The sequence below is a fragment of the Cetorhinus maximus genome, chromosome 12 (assembly GCF_964194155.1).
Source record: "Cetorhinus maximus chromosome 12, sCetMax3.hap1.1, whole genome shotgun sequence".
Classification (NCBI taxonomy): domain Eukaryota; kingdom Metazoa; phylum Chordata; class Chondrichthyes; order Lamniformes; family Cetorhinidae; genus Cetorhinus; species Cetorhinus maximus.
The window spans coordinates 7,178,126-7,201,879 of record NC_135890.1 but is presented as its reverse complement, the minus strand read 5'-3'; the positions used below and the strand labels follow the sequence as shown (position 1 = coordinate 7,201,879).

At 45.9% G+C, this 23,754-nt stretch overlaps 1 protein-coding gene across 1 annotated transcript in view; it reads left to right on the top strand.

The window, feature by feature from the left end:
- prkcq (protein kinase C, theta) overlaps positions 1 to 23,754 on the top strand; it is a 115,974-nt gene that overhangs the window by 22,443 nt on the left and 69,777 nt on the right. Inside the window, exons 2-3 of the mRNA XM_078552966.1 lie at positions 5,259 to 5,458; positions 8,170 to 8,230. Of these exons, the coding sequence (XP_078409092.1) occupies positions 5,259 to 5,458; positions 8,170 to 8,230 (261 nt within the window). The remainder of the gene's footprint in view (positions 1 to 5,258; positions 5,459 to 8,169; positions 8,231 to 23,754) is intronic.

Here is a 23,754-nt window from a genome sequence, read left to right as displayed (position 1 = left end):
CTCTCCCTGTCGATGTGAGCCAGCTTCTCCTGCATGAAAACAGATGGAGAGAGTGTGAGCAGGACACATGGCACTGAGGGGAATGTTTGTGTGGTGAGTGGAGCCATGGACAGGATGAGGACGTGAGCTCCAGAGGATTTGAGCCTGATGGAGATGTGAGGGTGTGTGTGAGAGTTAGTGGTGTTGTCCCTTGAGGTGTGAGAACCCTGTGGATGTGTGATGGGTTTGTGAGTGTGTGAGTTGAGAGTGATGAGAAGAGTGAGTTACCCTGGTGGAACAGATGAGACCATTCATCCTGTAGCGGCACTGGGTGGCTGTCCTTGTTTGCAGGGCATTGGCGCTGACCACCGCTGCCACTGCCTCCCAAGCTGGACTGGTGATGCTGCCCATCCTGCAGCCAGAGCTGGGGTAGACGACATCACAGCGGGCATCCACAGCGTCCAAAAGGAGCCCGAGGGACATGTCGCTAAACCAGGAGGGGCTGCAGTCTTTTTGCCTTTCTTCTGTCTTCCTGTCTTCTGTGCAGCAGAAACCCCGCGGGCTCGGGGCTCTGAGGGGTGTGCGCACAGCTGCACTTTAAACGTGGCGCCCAGTGTGATGAAGTGGTGAGGTGGTGGCGTGGTGGGCGAATGAGAGCGGCGTGTTTGGGATGATACAGTGCGAGAAGCAGCCGTTGCAGCCAACGGATATAACGTCACTTTCCCCGCCCGCATACTGCACTTAGTGCAAATCTGGGGCAATTCTTCCCTGTGTCTCGTGTTCAATGATTGCGGTGCTTTCCCATTGTAGGCCACTTTTGAACTGATTGTAAGACGCCAGCTTACAGAGGCTCGCTCAAGCGGGGGTGTGACATGGTTATAGCAGCCCAGATAGCACACATAGCACTGCTGCACTCCTCAACCCAAACAGCCTGCTTCAAAAAAGCAGAGCTGGTCGCAAATATGAATGACCAAGATGTGTGTGATTGCCTGACAAAGCCGTGGTTGTAAAGTGTATTATACTGAAACCTAAGCTTTCAATTGGCTTTCTAAATGGAGGCATAGAATACAAAAGCCAAGAAGTTTTACTAAACCTATATAAAACAGTTTGACCCCACTGTGACTAGTGTTCCCAATTCTGGGCATCTAAAGGATGTGAGGGGGGTGGTTAAAGGTGTGAGGTGGGGGTGGTTAAAGGTGTGGGCAGGAGGGTTAAAGGTGTGGGCGGGAGGGTTAAAGGTGTGGGTGGGAGGGTTAAAGGTGTGAGGGGGAGGGTTAAAGGTGTGGGTGGGAGGGTTAAAGGTGTGAGGGGGAGGGTTAAAGGTGTGAGGGGGAGGGTTAAAGGTGTGGGCGGGAGGGTTAAAGGTGTGAGGGGGAGGGTTAAAGGTGTGAGGGGGAGGGTTAAAGGTGTGAGGGGGAGGGTTAAAGGTGTGGGTGGTGGGGGGGGGGTTAAAGGTGTGGGTGGGAGGGTTAAAGGTGTGAGGGGGAGGGTTAAAGGTGTGGGCAGGAGGGTTAAAGGCGTGGCCGGGAGGGTTAAAGGCGTGAGGGGGAGAGTTAAAGGTGTGGGTGGGAGGGTTAAAGGTGTGGGTGGGAGGGTTAAAGGTGTGAGGGGGAGGGTTAAAGGTGTGGGCGGGAGGGTTAAAGGCGTGGCCGGGAGGGTTAAAGGCGTGAGGGGGAGGGTTAAAGGTGTGGGCGGGAGGGTTAAAGGTGTGGGTGGGAGGGTTAAAGGTGTGGGTGGGAGGGTTAAAGGTGTGAGTGGGAGGGTTAAAGGTGTGGGCGGGAGGGTTAAAGGTGTGGGCGGGAGGGTTAAAGGTGTGGGCGGGAGGGTTAAAGGTGTGAGGGGGAGGGTTAAAGGTGTGAGGGGGAGGGTTAAAGGTGTGGGTGGTGGGGGGTGGTTAAAGGTGTGGGTGGGAGGGTTAAAGGTGTGAGGGGGAGGGTTAAAGGTGTGAGGGGGAGGGTTAAAGGTGTGAGGGGGAGGGTTAAAGGTGTGGGGGGGGCGGTTAAAGGTGTGAGAGGGAGGGTTAAAGATGTGGGTGGGAGGGTTAAAGGTGTGAGGCGGAGGGTTAAAGGTGTGAGGGGGAGGGTTAAAGGTGTGAGGGGGAGGGTTAAAGGTGTGAGGGGGAGGGTTAAAGGTGTGAGGGGGAGGGTTAAAGGTGTGAGGGGGAGGGTTAAAGGTGTGGGCAGGGGTGGGTGCAGGGGAAATTAGGGGCCTGGAAACAGGAGAACCACCTGGGCCCATGCTTTCTCTCCCTGTCCCTGCCCAGAATTGGGCACAATACTCCAGCTGCGATCTTTTTAAAAAAACAAATAGCTTCAATTTTCTCCTCTCCAGGTATCTCCTTTCCTCCCTCAAAGTGATGGCCCATGCAAGGCTCTGGTCCATCACCCAAGCAGCTATTCTTCAAGTGAGAGCTAGTGACCATCAGCAGACTTGCCAACTATGAGGGGTATCACAATCGAGCACTGTATTGTCCTTCCTCAATGACACACACGCACACACACGCACACACACACACGGGTCTCTGGAGTCAATCATGGGGACCCATCCATAACCCAGTTGAGTTTAATTTACAGTACTGCCCATGATCAAACTTCGGCCTTTGTTTTTATAAAATGTGACACTTGTACAAGTCAGCAAATACGACTTCCACAATTCTCCGAGCAGTTCCTGCTCTGGCTGCGATTGGACAGAAATACTTGTGGCGTTCTGTTTGGTGTTAAAAATGGCACTTCTGCCTTTTCCTGCAATTTGCATTTTCTAAAAGTGTAGCTGCCGGCCACTGACATTTCTGAATTGACTTATAGATGTGTGATCAGAGCGATGGCGACAAATCCACATGTGCTGAGGATACGGAAGCAGTTTGAATAGCTGTCGCCTGCCTGAATTGTTGTGCAAACTCAGCTTCTGGTCTAAGGGGATTCTTCATTTGCTCATGTGGTTAGAATGAGCTGGAATAGAGAGCGTACTAGATATACATTTCCCAGTAATCCACTGCAGATTATTTCTTGGTAAAGCTGCAGTAATGGTGCCAGAGCTGTTAATCCTGACTTTGTGAATATCGGCATGTTATCAGTGCTCACAGCTGGCATCCACCCTGACAGCACAAAAACTAGGCAAACGGAGAAGAAAAGTTCAACAAAACTTTGAAGTAATTCTTTTGGAGAAACAACAATATCAAGTGATCTTATAGTCGTATGTTGAACTTGCCCATCAGGGAGATAATTGGATGGGGCTGATAGATGGTCTAACGTTCTGCATGAGTACAAAATACTAGGGTGCTTTAAAAATACTATGGATGTTACTAATTGCACTGTTACTAATAACACTGGGATGTCAACATATAAACACTTATCACATTTGTGTGAAATTCCTCTCTCTTATTTAGCAGAGGAGTTAATTGATTACTAGCTAGACTAAAATAAATAGGGAATGGGCTAAGCAATCATGCATTGCTATCCCACTCCATAGTAACTTCAGGTTGTACATTAATACCTAGCATGTTGTAGTATTGATCTGTGAGGAAACACAGGAGCATTAGAAGATGAATATTTGGTGCCACATTAAGAGATTAGGGATTTAATTCCCCACCCAGTTCTCTGTAGTTTTCTAGATCCTAACAAGACTATTTTTTGAAGTTGCCTGGAGGGGGTGGGGGGTCTTAGCCCTTTCCCATAAAAACAAAGGAACATTGAGGTGGGCGGGGGCAGGGAGGGATGTTGCTGGTGGCTGGTGACTGGGGTCAAACTTCACCGGGCTGCCATAGAATGATCCCTCCTTGTCAAATGAAGAACAGCATTTGTTGCTGGAACTGGAACGAGCCAATAACCCACCCTCTGCGTTAAGGCTGTAACTTGGAAGGCAAAAAGAAATGGAGTGAGAGGCTTCATACCGTCCGAACAAAGGGCTGGATTTTACGGCCACAAACTGGGAAGGCCGCTCCCGCACACCTCCTCCTCCCCACCCCCGCTGCAAGGGGAATGTAACATACGGCCAAAAAGAGCCAATTATCTGCAATTTTTCGTCGCCAACTGCATTTTTCGTGCGTTAGACAAGAAAATGTTTGGCAGTTCTTTTCAGCAGATTTGACGAGGTGGCACAAGGTGATAGAAAAGCCCTGCCAGCGGGACCATGGCTACAGGTCACAGCAGATTCTGCTGGTGAAGAGGGCAGCAGCCATTTGATTTTTGACATCATTTCTTAACTTTTAGGAGTCTCCAATAAGAAATACAGAGAGATTGAGAGGGTGGGGGGCTTTAAATTTGTAGCTCTGATGGACTTCCTGTTCACAGTATTACCCCTGTGCTGCATGACGCTCCGATCTAGACTCCAGGTTGGGGGCAGAGAACCCTGGGCAGTGGGTAACCTTTTTTTTTCGTTTATGGGATGCGGGCATCACTGGTTAGGCCAACATTTATTGCCCATCCCTAGTTGCCCTTGTTCAGAGGGCATTTTTAAGAGTCAGCCACATTGCTGTGGGTTTGGAGATACTTGTAGGCCAGACCAGGTAAGGACGATGGATTTCCTTCCCTAAAGGACATCACTGAACCAGATGGGTTTTTACAACAATTGGCAATGGCTTTGTGGTCATTAACAGACTTATAATTCCTCATTTTTATTGAATTTAAATATCACTGCTGGCGATGGTAGGATTTGAACCCAGGTCCCCAGAACATTACCCTGTGGTCTCTGGAAGACCAGGTGAGTGACAATTTCACTATGCAACCATCTCCACCCAATTAGCTGCCTAACGTTTGATTTGCTGAATTTTCCGCTCACTTTCCAGTCCATCTCTCTCGCCCCGCCGATAAACAAAAAACCCAGCCCAAAGGGTGCACATACGGACAGGTCACCAATTTCTAATTGAAACACTGACACATGGGGACGTGCCTAATCGAGGGGCTGCATGTCTGAGGTGGCTCCTGAGAGAATATTAGCAGTAGTTAGGGACTAGGTCTTCGTAGTTGCAGAAGGAGGGTGTAACATAATAGAAAAAAAGGGGGAAGGTATCTTTATGAAATGATTCTCCGGCTACAATTGGATAGATATGTCCTTTTGAGGCTCAGTGCCATACTTTGTTTTATAATGCTCCTGTGAAGCACCTTGGAACATTTTATTATGTTAAAGGCTCTATATAAATATAAGTTGATGTTGTTATAAAATGAAAGTTAGTTACAAACAAGTAGCCATTACTCTACGTGTACTTGAGAATCGCTTGGTCTTGTTGACTCCCTGTTTGCCTGGTGCCTCTCTTACTCTAACATGTATGAATATCTCAACAGAAAAAGGGCAGATCTTCATGCAAAAGAAGCCCACCATGTATCCTCCTTGGAACAGCACCTTTGATGCGCACATCAACAAGGGCCGAGTCATGCACATCCTCATCAAGGACAAAACTGTTGAGTTGATCTCCGAAACCACAGTGGAGCTGAATTCTCTGGCAGAGAAATGTAAACGCAATCAAGGGAAAGCAGACATCTGGGTAACATTTGAATGCTTGATTTGTCAGCAGTTAACGTTTACTCTATTGGCAGTGGACATGACCTTCAGATGAGTCTTTAAACTGGCAAAATGGACAATCTCACATTTGCCCACATTATACTTCATTTGCCAGATCTTTGCCCACTCACTTAACCTATCTATATCCCTTTGTAGCCTCCTTATGTCCTCTTCACAACTTACTTTCCTACGTATCTTTGTGTCATCAGCAAATTTAGCAACCATCTTTATTTTTTATTTGTTCATGGGATATGAGCATTGCTGGACAGACCAGCATTTGTTGCCCATCCCTAATTTCCCTTGACAAGGTGGTGGTGAACCGTCTTCTTGAACCGCTACAGCTCATTGGTGTATGTGCACCACAGTGCTGTTAGGGAGGGAGTTCCAGATTTTGACCCAGCGACAGGAAAGGATAAAGGATAAATGGAAATATAGTTCCAAGTCAGGATGGCATGTGGCTTGGAGGGGAACTTGCAGCTGGTAGCGTTCCCATGCACCTGCTGCCCTTGCCCTTCTGGGTGGTACAGGTCACAGGTTTGGAAGGTGCTGTTGAAGGAGGCTTGGTGAGTTGCTGCAGTGCATCTTGTAGATGGCATACACTGCAGCTACTGTGTGTCACCGGTGGAGGAAGCGAATGTTTAAGTTGTTGAGCTTCTTGAGTGTTGTTGGGACTGCACTCACCCAGGCATATGGAGAATATTGAAGCCAATCTAATTGGATCCAATCAAATTAAGTGCATTAAAGCACTTTTTGCGAATCTGTGAGTCCAGTAAGAAATGACTGGGAGCCTGGAAGTTTAAATCTAAAGCCATTCTGTTCATGTTTGGGAAGGGGAGGGGGAGCTCACATGGAAGAGTAGGAATTACAATCTAGAAAGTTCTCATCGAATGCTTAATACATCAGAGGGATGAAGATATCTGGGAGGCTTGCAATTCTTGTGGAGGTTGCAGAGTTAGGGCAGGGTGAAGTCATGGAGGGATTTGAAAACAAGGATGGGAATTTTAAATTTAAATCAAAGCATTGCCAGATTGGGATCCAATGTAGGATAACAAGCATACAGGAGGAAAAGAGTAAGAGATATGGATAAAGAAGCTAAACATTTATACATGGAATTAAACTAGAGCCCTAAAAATGTTCATTTAAATCAGGAGTTCAGATCTGTTATAATTTAATCTACCACCTGCCCTACTCCCTCCCCTCCTCAGTCAGGGCCTCAATGTCGCACTCCCTTCCCCTGCTTCACAGTGCCAACTCACCTCCGCTGCACAGGGTGCCCACCGTCCCACCCGTCAATCACCCTGACTGCGGCCGGGAAACCGGTGTGAAAAATTAAAATCAGGCTGTGTTGTGCCCTTAAATTCGTCAGGACCCCTGTGAAATCCGGAGTAATTCTGAACACCCATACAGGAACGCCATTCGGCATTCGGTCAGAGTCTTAAGACTAACTAACAGCCGAGTCTGCCCACTATAGGGGAAGGGGATGTTTGATTGTGGCCAGAATGATGGTTTTCAGTCAGAGTGGGCCATGGCTGGGGTGCTTTGGTGGCACGGGTGCTGTTGAGCAGCTTGATGTGAATTTTCAATCCTGGATCTGCTTGTCAGTTGGTGCAGTCTGGTACTGCTAGAAATGAGTCAGTTTGATTCTGGCCAGACAGAGCAGTAATACTGGAATGGAAAATCAATCTCAAGATGCAGGGTACAAAAGAAAAACCGGACAAAGAAATCCATTGCATGCAGCCTGATCCCAGGGCATTGACTCAGGTCACGGAGAATCCCATGCCACAGATTGCAGTTTGCACGATGCTCGGTGTATGAGGAGAAACAGGAGATAAAGGTGAATGTTAAAAAGAAACTGGGAAATGCACACTGACGAAAGCCCCTGCCAATTGTTAAACATGAGGTAGGTGGAGGTTGGCACTGAAATTTGCAGGACTCATTCACTCATATTCAGTGACAGTGCAGGACAAGGCCATTCAGCCACTATGCCTGTGCTGGAATTCATTGACACCCCTAGCTTACAGGCGGATCGAAACCCTGGAGATAAGTGTAGAGAGAAGCCAAGGCTAAATATTTAATGACGGCCCTAAAATCGTGTGCGTGTGTGTGGAGGGGTGGGGGTTTGTGGGGGAGGGAGGTGGGGGGCGCGTTAATGCTCCTGTCACTTCCTCCTTGTTAAATTACTGATTCCTCAAATTAGTATCTGGAAGTTTACACTGGGAAAAAAACACACAGAATATCTTGTTCGTTACATAAGTTCATTATGTGCATTCTCATTAGCTGCTGCAGCTGAATGTATTCTAATGCAGTGCACATGTTGGCATTTCAGCTTTTCAAGCTTTTACTTGCTTTGGAGCTTTTTAATGGTATGACATCACTGTTCCACAAATTGCACATGTCTATTTCTAAGCCTACATACAGGTGACAGCGTTAGATAGACTGGCTCCTTTAAATCATTAAAAGACAACTATTCCTTTGCTTTCAGACCAGAATATCTGTTTGCAGGGAAGACAGTTAAAGGATATTTAGGTGCTTTCATAGCTAAGAAAGCATCTTTGTTCTCTCTTCCCTTCCTCCCACACACAGCCCTCTGATATTCTAAAATCTGCAGAAATATGTGAAAATCTCCTAATATTTTAGTCCTTTAATCATCTTGTTTTTCTCCTGTTCTTTCTTCTATTTCTGTTCTAAAAACAGCTGGATTTAAAGCCTCAAGGGCGAATGCTAATGAATGTGAAGTATTTTCTTGAACAAAACGGTAAGTGATTGATCACTTAATTCATGATAATTTTTTGAGGGCAGCTGTGACATTTAAGATCATGTCCTGAAGCAACAATGAGATTTCATTGTTTATTAATTTCATCCTAAATGTTATGATTGTGGTTTTCATTATTAGGCCAAATTTCTGAAATCTCACGATGGCTTTCAGCTCCGGAATGGTCTTCCCCCCATCGGCCTTGAAATTCCATTTTGATTCACTGAAGGATCATGTGCTTACTTCCTGGTCCCCCTTTTTTTATTATTTATTATTGTTACAATAGCTTTTGAGAAAGAAAGGAATCCCCATGACCCCAAAAGAAAGAAAAACGCAGGACCTGACTTCACTTTTTTAAAGCTTTTACTGCAACAAAATATCTAAAAGCAACACAATTCAAACATTAATTAACAGGTGAAGGATATTTCAAATAAACAGGTAAATGTCACTTCAAGTAGTTGAGACAACAAAGTGATGCCTCACATAGCGTAGGGGCAGAAATTTTCACTCTGCGAGCGGGCACGCTTCCAGTCCGCTCGAGCATGAAATGCTGAGCGCGCTGACGTCAACGCGCAGTCGCGCGATAGTTCGGTCGACGGGCGCGTGCCAGAGTCGGCAGTGCGCCCGCCGACAATTAAAAGGCCTGTTAAGACTATTAAGTAATCAATTAAATTTAAATTTTCACTGCCCGTCCAACCTAACGGTGGACGGGCAGGCGAAAAGGCCAGGCGACCTTTGCATTTTTTTTGGAAACCACATCCACGGGCGGGAATGAGGTTTCCAAAAACAAATAAAAATAAAAATGAAAACTTTTAATTTTTCATTCGTAACGTGTCCCTGCTCGTGTTTCATTCCATTTTAATTTTTTAAATTATTTATTTTCCATGTCTCTTCATCTCCCTCAGGCAGCTCCGTGCTTCAGGGAGATTCTGAAGCGCTCACTCGCGCGCATGTGCGAAGTTCGCGCTCAGCTCGCTTGCCCTCCTCCCCCCCTCCAACCCTCCCCCCTCCCCCTCCCCCCACCCCCACCCCCGCACAGGCAGCGCTCAGCCCTGCCGCTCGCCTTTCACGCTGGGCGGGGCCTTAATTGGCCCGCCAGTGTGAAATCGCAGTCGTGTGCCAATCCCAGGCGGCAGTGGGCTTCCCGACTGCCCCTGCCCACCCCCGCTGACCACCCCCCCCCACCAAGGGCAAAATTCTTCCCTCGGTTTTTTTAATACAGAAAGCATTTTAATTTATCTTAGTTAATTATGCAATTATTTGACTTCAAAATGACCCAATAACTGTTTTGGTTCGAACAAGACATAACAGTAAGACAAGATGGACTCTCAAATAGCAAATTAAAAGAGAAAGTTTATTTTAAAAAGGTAAAAGTACACAACCAGACTTTACAGCTTCAAATGAGTGATCAGGTGGTTGGAGAGTAAACTTGTCCTCCAGTCCCTTCGTTGGTAGCAATTCTTTCAAATTCTGCCTCGGGAGCATCTAATGCATGACTAGCAAACAAAGATGTCATTCAAAGCCTTTACCTTTATCTCCTAAATTATCAGTACCTCAGCTCAGACCATGTCTGTGCAATTTCACAATTGGTTAATTTAATTATTGGTTTGTTTTAATTGGAGTTTGGCAACCTATGTACAATGTCCTTTCAAAGGGACAATGTTTCTTATGCAGTTCTTTTTTTGTTATCTCACTTTGCATGATTGTCTATTGTCCATTTTATCCAAGGTTTTTTGCAGAGTTTAGCACAAAATATCTGATTTGCTGCTCATCCACAGCAGAATCTTATGGCAGCATTTTAGTACTACAAGCTTTAAATCCATCCTTAACATAACTACATGATTAATTATTATTTAGACGTTCGATAGTACAGAATTTGACTATTGCTGAAAAAGGAGACATGTCAAAGTTTTTCATCTTGCACTCATCAGGACACAGAGAGCCCGACTGACAATCTTAAATTGGTTGTTAGCGTAATTTTTAGCACACTAAGGATTATTTAGCAAATGTTGTCCAACCACAAGATCACATCTAATGTTGGACACTGTGGGAAAAATTCCACCACCCCCCACTTTTGGGGGGGGAAGTGCAGGAGCAGACGCGGGCAGGCACGCCTCCAATCAGCGCCCCCAATCGGGGGCACGCCACCATTTTACGTAGGCGGACCAATTAAGGCCCGCCTAGCGTGACATCCGCCAGGAAGCGCTATGTGGGCGGGGGTGGATTCCTCAGCCGAGAGTACGCTCTTTCGCGCATGCGTGTGAAAGAGCGCACTGATCTCCCTGAGGCTAAGCGCTGCCTCAGGGAGATCGGCTCCAAATTAAAAATTGTTAAACAAACGATAGCAAGATTTCCCTGACATGTCCTCTCATGTGACACTGTCACATGAGTTGGGACATGCCCATCACTTTAACTCAAACCTTTATTAAATATTTAAAAACCCTCATGAAACCTCATCCCGCCTGTGGACGAGGTTTGATGCTTTCTCTGAAGCCCGCCAGGGCTCCCGGCCTGCCCGCCAACCTTAAGGTTGAACGGGCAGGTCCATTAATGATGTTAATGACTTTTTCAATAGCCTCACTAGGCCGTTGACAGGTCGGCGGGCGCACAGCTGACCCGGCTGCGACCCCGCCGACCTGAAAATGGAAATGACGCAGGGTGATGTCGGGAGTTCTACCCAACAACATCTCACGTCATTTTACGCATCGGCGAGCAGGCCGCTTCTCCCACTTGCTGACCGGAAGATCCTGCCTTGTGTTTCGAGCTCTGTTCCAAGGACGGTTGCAGGGTATTCTAAAGGGGGAGGGAAAACAGACAGAGATCGTGGTGCTTATTGGTACCAACGACATAGGTAGAAAGAGGGATGAGGTCCTGCAAGCAGAATTTAGGGAGCTAGGAAGCAGATTAAAAAACAGGACCTCAAAACTAATAATCTCTGGATTACTTTTGGTGCCACGCGCTAGTGAGTTTGGAAATAGGAGGTTAGTTCAGATGAATGCGCGGCTGGAGAGATGGTGCAGGAGGAAGGGCTTTAGATTTCTGGGACATTGGGACCATTTCTGGGAGCAGTGGGACCTGCACAAGGCAGATGGGTTGCACCTGAACCAGAATGGGACCAACATCCTTGCGGGGAGGTTTGCTAATGCTGTTGGGGAGGGTTTAAACTAACTTGGCAGGGAGGTGGGATCCAGAGAGGAGGTTCAGCAGGGGGAGATGCACAGCTAAAATTAGAAGTGAGAGCAAGTGAGTCTGGAAGGCATAGAAATTATAGGCCAGTTAAGGCACAAGGGAGTTTGGCAAGGTTGGATGGTATTTATTTTAATGCAAGGAATCTGATGAATAAGGCAGATGAGTTGAGGGCACAAATTAACACATGGAAGTATGATGTCATTGCTGTCACAGAGACATGGCTGAGAGAGGGGCAGGATTGGCAGCTCAATATTCCAGGATATAGGGTCTTCAGGTGAGACAGGGAAGAGGTAAAAGAGGAGGGGGTATCGCAATATTGACAAAGGAATCAATTACAGCAGTAAGGAGGGATGACATCTTAGAAGGCTCCTCAAATGAAACCATATGGGTAGAACTTAAAAACAAAAAGGGAGTAATCACATTGCTGGGAGTGTACTGTAGGCCCCCAAACAGTCAGAGAGAAATAGAAGAGCAGATATGCAGCCAAATTTCAGTGAAGTATAAAAATAATAGGATAGTAATAGTGGGGGATTTCGACTTCCACAACATTAATTGGGTTAGTCATAGTGTGATAGGTTTAGAGGGAGCGGAATTCTTAAAATGCATCCAGGAGAACTTTTTAAGCCAATACGTAGAAGGTCCTACAAGAGACGGGGCAGTCCTGGACTTAATTTTAGGGAATGAAGCCGGGCAAGTGGTAGAGGTATCAGTGGAGGAGCATTTTGCAGATAGTGATCATAACTCCGTTAGATTCAAGGTTGTTATAGAAAAGGACAAGGATGGGCCCGAAATCAGAGTTCTAAATTGGGGGAAGGCCGATTTTAATAAGATCAGTTATGATTTGGCCAGAGTGGACTGGGAGCAGCTACTTTTAGGTAAATCTGCATCAGAGCAGTGGGACTCATTCAAGAAGGAAATAGGGAGAGTACAGGTCCAACATATTCCAGTAAAGATAAAGGGTGGGACCAACAAATCCAGGGAACCCTGGATGTCGAGGGATATACAGGATTGGATAAAGAGAAAAGGGGAGGCTTATGGCAGACACCGAGGGCTCAAAACAGTGGAAGACCTAGAGGAGTATGGAATGTGTAGGGGGGAACTTAAAAAGGAAATTAGGAGAGCAAAAAGGGGGCATGAGAAAACATTGGCAGGTAAAATAAAGGAAAATCCAAAGTTATTTTGCAAGTACATTAAGAGTAAGAGGATAACTAGGGAAAGAGTAGGGCCCATTAAGAACCATAGTGGTAATTTGTGTGTGGAGCCGGAAGACATAGGTAGGGTTCTGAGTGTATACCTTGTGTTGGTGTTCACAAGTGAGAGGGACGATGTGGATATGGAAATCAGGCAGAAGGACTGTGACATAATTAAAGAAATTAGCATAGAAAAGGAGGAGGTTCTAAGTGGTCTGGCAGGCTTAAAAGTAGATAAATCTCCAGGCCCAGATGAAATGTATCCCAGGCTGTTGAGTGAGGCAAGGGAAGAGATAGCAGGGGTGCTGGCAATAATTTCCAATACCTCTCTGACCACAGGAGAGGTTCCAGAGGACTGGAGGATAGCCAATGTGGGACCGTTATCCAAGAAGGGAGGAAGGGATAAACCAGGAAACTACAGGCTAGTCAGTCTAACCTCAGTGGTGGGGAAACTATTGGAAGTAATTCTGAGGGACAGAATTAATCTACACTTGGAGAGGCAGGAATTAATCAAGGACAGTCAGCATGGTTTTGTTAAGGGGAGGTCATGTCTGACCAATTTGATGAATTTTTCGAAGAGGTGACCAGATGTGTAGATGAGGGCAATGCATTTGACGTAGTCTTCTTGGACTTCAGCAAGACTTTTGATAAGGTCCTGCATGGGAGACTAATAACGAAGGTAAGAGCCCATGGGATCCAAGGAAATTTGGCAAATTGGATCCAGAATTGGCTGAGTGGCAGGAAGCAGAGGGTGGTGATCGAGGGGTGTTTTTGTGACTGGATGCCTGTGTCCAGTGGGGTTCCTCAGAGATCAGTGTTGGGTCCCTTGTTGTTTATGGCATATATAAATGATTTTTAGATTTGAATGTAGGAGAGTTGATCAGTAAGTTCGCGGATGACACAAAAATTGGTGGGGTGGTAAATAGTGACGGGGATAGCCTTAGATTACAGGAGGATATAGACGGGCTGGTCAGATGGGATGATCAGTGGCAAATGGAATTTAATCCGGATAAGTGTGAGGTGATGCACTTGGGCAGGACAAACAAAGCATGGCAATACATGATGAATGGTAGGACCCTGGGAAGTACCAAGAGTCAGAGGGACCTTGGTGTGCATATCCATCAGTCCCTTAAGGTAGCGTGACAGGTAGATAAGGTGATTAAGAAGGCATATGGGATACTTGCTTTTATTAGCCGAGGCATAGAATATAAGAGCAGGGAGGTTATGCTGGAACTGTATAAAACGCTGGTTAGGCCACAGCTAGAGTATTGCGTGCAGTTCTGGAATCCGCGTTATAGGAAGGATGTGATTGCACTAGAGCGAGTGCAGAGGAGATTTACCAGGATGTTGCCTGGGCTGGAGAGTTTTAGTTATGAGGAGAGATTGGATAGACTGGGGTTATTTTCCCTGGAGCAGAGGAGATTGAGGGGGGGACATGATTGAGGTGTATAAAATGATGAGGGGCATAGATAGGGTAGACAGGAAGGAACTTTTCCCCTTGGTGGAGGGATCAATAACCAGGGGGCATAGATTTAAGGTAAGGGGCAGGAGGTTTAGAGAGGATGTGAGGAATAATTTTTTCATCCAGAGGGTGTTGGGAATCTGGAACTCACTGACTGAAAGGGTGGTAGAGGCAGAAACCCTCATAACATTTAAGAAGTATTTGCATGTGCATTTGCGATGCCATGGCATACAAGGCTATGGGCTTAGTGCTGGAAAATGGGATTAGAATAGTTAGGTGCTTTTTTGACTGGCACAGAGTTGATGGGCCGAAGGGCCTTTTTCTGTACTGTAGACCTCTATGACTCTGTGACTCTATTTTGCAAGCATGGGCTGGTTGGGTACAGTCTGTACCTTGCCCATTGTGAACAGTGGCTGGGACTTGCTGTTTGATATGATCCACCAGTCTCTGGGACATACGGCCTACATACCGAGCATCACACTGGCACTGAAATTCATATACCACATTACTCATTTGTGTGATAGGCAGAATGTCTTTTTGGCTTGACGGCAGCATCCTGTTAGTGGTGAATACCACTCGTGTTGTTACAAATACCACTCGTGTTGCTATGCTGATAATTACGTAAAATTACACTGACCACCAATTTAAGATTGTCAGTCAGGCTCACAATGTGGTGCATTTGTGTGTACTGGAAGCTACATATATTAATACACAGGGCCCTGTTCTTTGCAGACAGAAAAAAAACATGTATATACACTGTTTCAGCTAAACAAAATAAGTGACAGCTATTTGCTGAGTCATTTCTCAGGGCAAGGCCTTGACCAATCAGGGTCAAGTTGCTTTGTTTAAATTTCAAACAAGGCCTGGCAGTTAGCTGTCATTCACCATCATTGGTGCATTCTCCATGGCAATGCCTCCACCAATCAGAGTCCTCTTGCCAACCAATCAGCACTCTCTTCTCATACAGTATAAATTGTTTTCCCCTTATATATTGGTATTCTTGTGAAGTGTCCTGATGAGTGCAAGATGAAAAGCTTTGAAATGTCTCTTTTTTCAGCTATACTCAAAATCTGTACTACCAAATGTCTAAATAATCATTAATCAAGTAGTATGTTAAGGCTGGATTTAAAGTTTACTTAATTTAGTAGAATAGTACAATAATTACTATTTTTTCAATTACAACTTAATTGAGATAGACTGTTTGTTCAATCTTCTGTTTCTGGCTGGTTCCAAATTATGTAATAACCCTTAATTAATACATGTGAGTGAATATAAAGTACAGAACACAAAATGACTTCTTTTCTGAGTGTTATCGCAAAAATAGCTTTCTGACCTTGTTAGCTTGTTACAATGGATATAATGTGAGATTAATCCATTAAGAGTAGATAGGTTTTTAAGGAACTATTCTATCTTGAGAGTAGAAATTAAAAAGGTAAAATAATACTTATAGAAGTGTGAATGCTTAGTGTCAGCTCAGCTCTTGTTGCCAAGGCACGTTGCTTTCAATTAATCTGTTTCATCTGGAATGCGAATTAATGGGCTGTAACTTCCGAGCTCCCCAGCATTGGATTGGGGTGGTACCCAACAGATGCGCTGGGGAATCCCTCTTGGAACTTCACAGGTAAGGGTTTGCACAGCAATTGCCCAGAAGTGCACATTTCCTCTGGGCAATTGCCCTGCACTGGGAACCATCCAAAAATGCGATTTAAAATGCAAACTTGGGGTGGTTCTGACAGGGTTACACCAATAGTTACCCAGAAAAAGTTAGAAGAATTAAAACCTGTTCTAACTTCTGGGTAACAATTGTAAAGAGCCAGGCCGATCCTCCCATTGGACTCCCCCAACACCCCTGACTAACCACCATCCCGCCACCACCCCCCCCACCCCCCCATGATATTCCTCACCCCCTGACCCCACCATGGGATTCCCCCCACCCGCACAGGACTCATCACCCGGCCACCCTTGCCCACCGCAGGGGGGGCCAACTCTTACCCCCTGACCCAACCAGACCCCCCATCCCTGAGATCTGACCATGCTCCCATCCCCACGATGTCTGACGCCTCAGTCCCCCACCCACCGCATGTCCGACCCCCCTCACCTCCCGAAATTCCAACTCCCCCACCCACCAACCAGCCTGAATATTCGACCCCCCAAACCCCTCCTGATGTCCAATCCCCCAGCCCCCGCCCCACCAAATGCCTGACACCACCACCCATTCCCAATGTCTAAAACACTCCCCCCATCCCACCTGACCACCCAAACACCCCTGCCCCCCCAAACCCCTATGCACTTACCTTCTCCTTGGCCTGTCAATTTCAGTTGGACCTTTAAACTTACCTGCCTTACGACAACTAGTGCCATAAAAAAGGGGATGTATCCTCCTTCAATTCAATGGTGCTGGGCTGCATCGCTGGACTTCGGAGACAGATGTGCTGCCTGGATCTTGCCTGCCTGAGTCAGAAGCTCAGGCGAGACAGGCATGGAAGAAATTTAGCGTAGGTAAATGAACTCGCAGCGGCAATCCGACGCTGATTGCCACCCCGAGGAATTTATGGGCCAATATGTTATCACCGTTATAGGTACACATATCTCTACATTGATTCCACAACTAAATATGTTAAATATTAAGAGTACAGTTTCGCTGACCCACAGAAATACAAAAGTCCATTCTGAGATGTCCTCCAGGTCACAAGCTGAACTTAAGATGGTTGTTTCTAGCTATGTTGAGATAATTCAATGGAAGTTAGGTGAATTAGCTTTAAACTACCCTAATAAAGGCTTACAATACAAGCACTTGTATTACTTCCCACACAACCTCCGCTATACAGGATTTCTCACTTCTCATCCAATCATTTTTGCCCTGGAGTAGCATTCACCAGCAGCCGTATTTCATCTAAAGTCCCCGACAAGGTGCACATCTATGAACCCTCTCTCACCACTCAGGCCACAACAGCCTTGATGGCACAGAATCCCCAGAGACACTGTTCTCTGCCTTTTCAGGATGGCAACCTGTAACTAATGGAGAGCCACAGGGACCAGTGCTGGGGCCACAATGATTTATACATTAATGACTTGGATGAGGGAAGTGAATGTACTATCGCCAAGTTTGCGGATGACACAAAAATAGGTGGGAAGGCACATGGTGAGGATGACACAGAGAGTCTACAGAGGGATACGGACAGGTTAAGTGAGTGGGAAAAAACGTGGCAGATGGAATATAATGTGGGAAAGTGTGAGGTTATGCACTTTGGCGGGAAGGATAAAGGAGCTGAATATTATTTAAATGGAGAAAGACTGAAGAAAGCTGCAGCACAGAGGGATTTGGGGGTCCTCGTGGATGAATCCCAAAAAGCCAGCATACAAGTTCAGCAGGTAATAGAAAAGGCAAATGGAATGTTGGCCTTTATTTCAAAGGGAATGGAGTATAAAAATAGGGAAGTCTTGCTAAAACTATACAAGGCACTAGTTAGACCACACCTAGAATACTGTGAACAGTTTTGGTCCCCTTATCTAAAGAAAGATATATTGGCATTGGAGGCAGCCCAGAGAAGGTTCACTAGGTTGATCCCAGGTATGGAGGGATTTTCTTATGCAGTGAGGTTGAGTCAGTTGGGCCTATACTTATTGGAGTTTAGAAGAATGAGAGGCGACCATATTGAAACATATAAGATTCTTAGGGAGCTTGACAAGGTAGATGCTGAGAGGTTGTTTCCCCTTGTGGGAGAGTTTAGGACCAGAGGGCATAATCTCAGAGTAAGGGGTCACCCATTTAAAACAGAGATAAAGAGGAATTTCTTCTCTCAGGGGGTAGTCAATCTATGGAATTCGTTACCACAGAGGGCTGTAGAGGCTGGGTCATTTAGAATATTCAAGGCTGAGGTTGACAGATTTTTAATCAGTAAGGGAATCAAGGGTTATGGGGAAAAGGCAAGAAAGTGGAGTTGAGGATTATCAGATCAGCCATGATCTCATTGAATGGCGGAGCAGACTTAATGGGTCAAATGGCCTACTTCTGCTCCTATATCTTATGGCCTTCTGATCTTATGTTCTCTGTTCCCCATAAACTCTCCGGTGTGCTCTGGCAACATTGAAAGTGCAGCAATGGGTCTTGTCTAATTCAGAGTCCCTTACCCTTCCCGTTTTCAATGTTCTGTCCTTTCCAACTTCTTAATACACACAGTAACACAGTCTCTGCTCTATTCTGAGAGACCTGCTTCAACACTAGGTTCTGTTCTGAAACTGCCAACAGAAAGCTGTTCCATTTGGAGAGAAAGTTGCTTGTTTCCTCATTATACAAATTCTCAGTGTGTTCTGAATTGCCAAACAGAAAACACAGGCTGACCCAACCCTACTGTAATTATCTTTCTATTTAGGTCTTGCTTCTTAGCTGTTCATTCCCATAGCAATCTCAGGTCTCATGGGCATTTCTTGGAACCTAATGATGCTACAGTCAGGAAATCACTTAGCCCCTATCAGAATATTTCCCAGCCCACTTTGGTCTTAAAGGGTTTTTGCATAAAAGAAAATATGGTCTTTTCCCAGCACATGGGTTATCACATTATGGTTTCCCAATTTAACGACATCCTGTCCATACCACAACTACATTAATAAATGAATTGGCTTTGGATCTGCACACAGCCCTCAGGTACATTCCACCAATAGGGTGAGTCCTCAGGCAGGAGCTTAAAGTGTAAATTTGATGGAGACTGTTTGCAGCACCTCGGGCTTGTTATGGAGTCTTTATTAAACCTGTTTGATGCCAATTGCAAATCAAGACTGGTGAACTATAGTAAAATTTGCAATGATTGTTCAGAGAAAAATGTGGCCTCTCTCAGAGTCGATCGATTTCCAACTCTTCTGTGCAGGCTAAGAACTATCCACAAACCATGCAGGGTGCCTGGGAAACTGGATAACTTCCCTCCCTGTGAGAAGGCAGACTCTTTTCAATTTGGCACCTCCATTTAGTGGCCCAGCTCCTGAGTTATGATACATGCATTGAAAGTCAATCCACTTCCTGCATGCTGGGATATATCAGTGCACTGTGTTCATGAGTCATTTCCCTTTTTATATCAGAAAACCTCCCTAAAGTAATTTTACATCCAGCCAACAAATTAACAACCACAGCTTGGCAATCTGCTGCTGAGACCCAAAGCCCAATTTCAGGTGTTCCTATAATCTCTCTCAAGATTCCTGAGAGTTATTTACAGACACAGGATACCTGTTGTTTTTTTGGTGGTTTGCGTGAGAGGATGGCTAGAACTTAAATCTAACTGTGGACTTCCAGTCAATTCATGTCTCCCTTTTAAGATGGAGTTGAACCACAGAATCACACAGTGCAGAAGAAACCCTTCGGCCCATCGAGTCTGCACCGACACGTGAGAAACACCTGACCTACCTACCTAATCCCATTTACCAGCACTTGGCCCATAGCCATTGAAGAATTCTTTTCTCTTAAAGGGTCATTAGTATTTGGATTGACAAGGGAGTCAAGGGTTATGAGGGGGGGGCAGACAAGAAAGTAGAGTTAATACCACAATCAGATCAGTCATGATCTTATCGAATGATCGAGCAGGCTTGAAGGGTTAAATGGCCTCCTCCTACACCTAAGCCCAAGTTCCTATATTCTGTTAGCCATGGCAGCTCAAACTCGTCTGATCCCAGTTTCTTATCCTCATTCTCCTTTGAAGCGTTTACTTCCCAGGTAAGTATCCAAGGTGGAAATTTATCTCAGAATAGACCTGTAGACAGAGGCCTAAGGCTCACCTGAAATTGGGCCTTAGATCTCAGCAGCAGATTGGCAAGCTGTGATTGCTAATTTGTCCAGATGCAGCTCTCCCATTCCAAGAGGGCAAAATTGGGTAAGCTGCCTCCCTGGTAAGTCCTGCAAGGGGGGAATAAAAAGTAAGGCCGTTTTTACTAGCAGCGTCCAGTGTTAACTTTGATGTTAGAAAATTGAAACATAGAAAATAGGCCCAGGGGTAGGTCATTCAGCCCTTCGAGCCTGATCCACTCATGGTTGATCCTCTATCTCAACGCCATGCTCCCGTCTCTCCCCCTACCCCTAGACTCCTTTAGAGTCTAGAAATCTATCTGTTTCCTTCTTAAATATATTCAGTGACTTGGCCTCCACAGCCTTCTGTGGTAGAGAATTCCACAGGTTCACCACCCTATGAGTGCAGAAGATTCTCCTCATCTCAGTCCTAAATAGTCTACCCCGTATCCTGAGACTGTGACCCCCTTGTTCTAGAACCGCCCTCCCGCCCCAGCCAGAGGAAACATTATCCCTGCATCCAATCTGTCCAGCCCTGTCAGAATTTTATACGTTTCAATGAGATCTCCTCTCATTCTTCTAAACCCCAGTGTATACAGGCCTAGTCGACCCAATATCTCCTCATGCGACAATCCTGCCATCCCAGGAATCAGTCTGGTGATCTACAGAATTTTGGAAGTTGACAACCGATGTATCCACTATTTCCATGGCTACCTCCTTTTGGCCACAAGTAAACATAGTTAGGCTGAAAGCAGGAGGCCCAGTGCCAGCTGTGTCCAAGACAGCCCATGCAGCCTCAGGAAGTGGCGTCAAACAAGCATGTAGGCCCTTTGGACACATGAATAGGGGGCCGAACTCATGCTTTAGGCATGGAGCCTGTTGGACTCTCTACTAATAGGGTGGGTGACACACGTACATGAAGAATATGTGCAAACATGCACCTGCCATATTAGACATCTAGGCATACATTCTACATCTGTAAAATTGGTGCAGCATCAACAAATTTTCTCTTTTAAATGTCCCAATTATATATGCATCCGAGAACATATGAAAACCTGTGACCTCTACCACCTACAAGGACAAGTGCAGCAGGCACATGGGGAACCCCACCAGCTGCAAGCTCACCCCCACCATCCTAACTTGGAAATATATCCCCGTTCCTTCACTGTCACTGGGTCAAAATCCTGGAACTCCCTCCCTAACAGCACTGTGGATGTACCTACACCACATGGGCTGCAGCGATTCAAGAAGGCAGCTCCCCACCACCGCCTTCACGAGGGCAATCAGGATTGGGCAATAAAACAGGCATTGCCAGCGATGCTCACATCCCATAAGCGAATAAGTCTGTAACAACGCATTCCACGTTCACTGAACCGTTTGTATGAAGTACCGCACTCAATTTTCACCAGCTTAGTTCCAACTTGAAGGTTGGAAGGTCTCATTGCTCTGAATCCCCCACAAGAGGAATGAGTGTCTAACCTGAATAAAATGGAATCCTACAGATAGGAAGCTCTCTACAGGAACAACAGCTAAAATTCTAAGGTAGATTGGATAAGCTGTGTGACCATTTTTCATTTGTATATTTTTGTGTTTATTTTCACGAAAAGAATTTAAATAGAAAATGCTGGAAAAGCTCAGCTGGCCTGGCAGCATTCTGTGGAGAGAGAAAGAGCGTTTCCGTTTCGAGTCCGTATGACTCTTCTTCGGAGCATCCGCAGTATTTTGCTTTTAGCTAAAAGAATTTGCGTTGACCTGGAATCACATTTCCCCTCAGTACACAGTCTTCCTTGCACCCAGTTTTGAAGAAGGGGGTATAAACTTAGCTTGGTGGTGACTGTTTCCAGTTTGGGATGAAGGTGGGCAGAGAGAGACCCGTAGCTGTCAGAAATCCAAAAAGATTTTTTTGTGATGGAGCCTCACTAGCCTTTTACCGACGAGTTGTTCATGCGTTTCGAAGCAGTTCACTGGGTTGATGTGAGTGGGAAATCCCCTACTGTGGAGCCCAGTTTGCCCCTGTTTCCGTGTGCCCACTCAAAGATCATTTTAAAACCTTTTGGCAAATTTTACACATACTTACGTGAACAGAAACAGGCTACCCGGCCTAAGGAGTCCATACGGCATTTATGCTCCGCTCGAGCCTCCATACATCCTGTGATCATTCTGATGGAAGGTCACAGACCCAAAACATTAATTCTATTTTCCTCTCCACAGATCCTGCCTGATCTACTGTGAATTCCCAGCACTTTCTGGTTTCATTCTTCACATCCTTCCTCAGCAAACTCTATCAGCATAACCCCTGTAGTCCCTTCTCCCTCATGTGCTTATCTAACCTCCCCTTAAATGCACTTGTGCTTTTCTTTTTAGCAGCCTGTACTGGTCGCTTAAGAATCTCTGGTTAGATCACTCATCATCAAGTATTAACATGTGGAGCAGCACAGCATGTCCCAGGGGTCCTAGGAACATCATAGTATCATCAAGATGCATGGGCTAATAAGGCAGCCATTCCTTTCATGCAGGCATTTAGGCCACCAATTTGAAGGACCCCCCCACCTAAAATGGCAGCAACCTGGGTGACAGTGGAAACGTGACTAAGTGCAATGCTGCATTTTAATTGTGCAGGACCTCCATTGCCTCTATTAAATACTGCCCTATAATGTGAAATTAAAATTTCCTCAGTTACATCTTTAGCCGATTATCATCCTTTCCACCAGTTGGGAGCAGGGTGGCAAATTAAGTGCCACTCAGGCACTTGACAGGCCAGCAGCGAGCCTGCCCTGGAATCAAGGACCCGGGGGCGGAAGCTCCCCACCCCCAACCCCAAGAGCTACTGACCAATCAGAAGCCGGCAGCTCTATTGAATGGCAGTGCCACCTGGGAGGTGGTGGCAGCTGCTGGTACAGCACCCCCACCCAAGGCCTAGGATCATAGGTGGATCCCAGACACAAGTGAGTAATGGGGGAGGGGGTGGCTATGAGTGCCTTTGAATGAGCAAATACACCAGGCTTTTGTTTGGGGAATGCAGCCTCCATGCTCGTGCTCTCACCCTTAAACATTGGGTGACAGGTGGTGCCCTCGGGAAGCCTGTTGAGATCCAACGTATATTAGCGGCCCTAGTGCAGGATCTGCCTTCAATTTGCTGGAAAAAGTAGCCTTAACCCAATGGCAGATCCATAGAGCCATATTTCCATGGGTCCACCACCGGGGTCTTCGAGTTTCTCTTGGCAAAGTAGACATGGGGATCGAAAACCAAAGTCCCAATCCTAAAATGCAGAAGCACTGAAGGTTAAAGTGTTTTAATAAACAAGACCCAAGCAGAGAATGTCTATCCTAGCAATCCACCGCTTCCACACAGTAATCACCCTTACCAGACAGACTGGTAAATCACGGTTTACGAGCAAACAATAATTTAGGTCAAGTTCGATGAATAACTCAGAAAGCTGCCATTGTTATCTGGAGTCACGAGCCTCTTAATAATACTGATAATGAGTTTAATGCTGGAAGCTCAGAAATTCAGCCGACTTCCGAGATGTAATGATGAAGGTATTAAGATTCCGCCAAGTGTGCAGGATAATCACTGGTCAGCCCAGTTGAAGGGGAAAGTACATTTCAAGTCCTTCGAGCACAGCTGCATTCCTTCCTCTGAGTGATAAGAAAACTATGAGACACATGAGTAAAAAAAGCACAGGCTTTGTCACTTAAACGGTTGAGACTAATATTGAGTCACCAGAATGAACGGCCGCTCCATTAAGAATCCGGCTCCACAGATGTTTGCAAAACTGGCAGAGTAAACAAGTAATCAGCTGACAGAAAGGGGCATAATGCCAACGAAACCCATTTAAAGAAGGCTTCTCTTTGCACAGAGGGGTTTTTCCAGAGGTTCAGTTCCGCAATGGAATGCCCCAAAATACCCAATAGT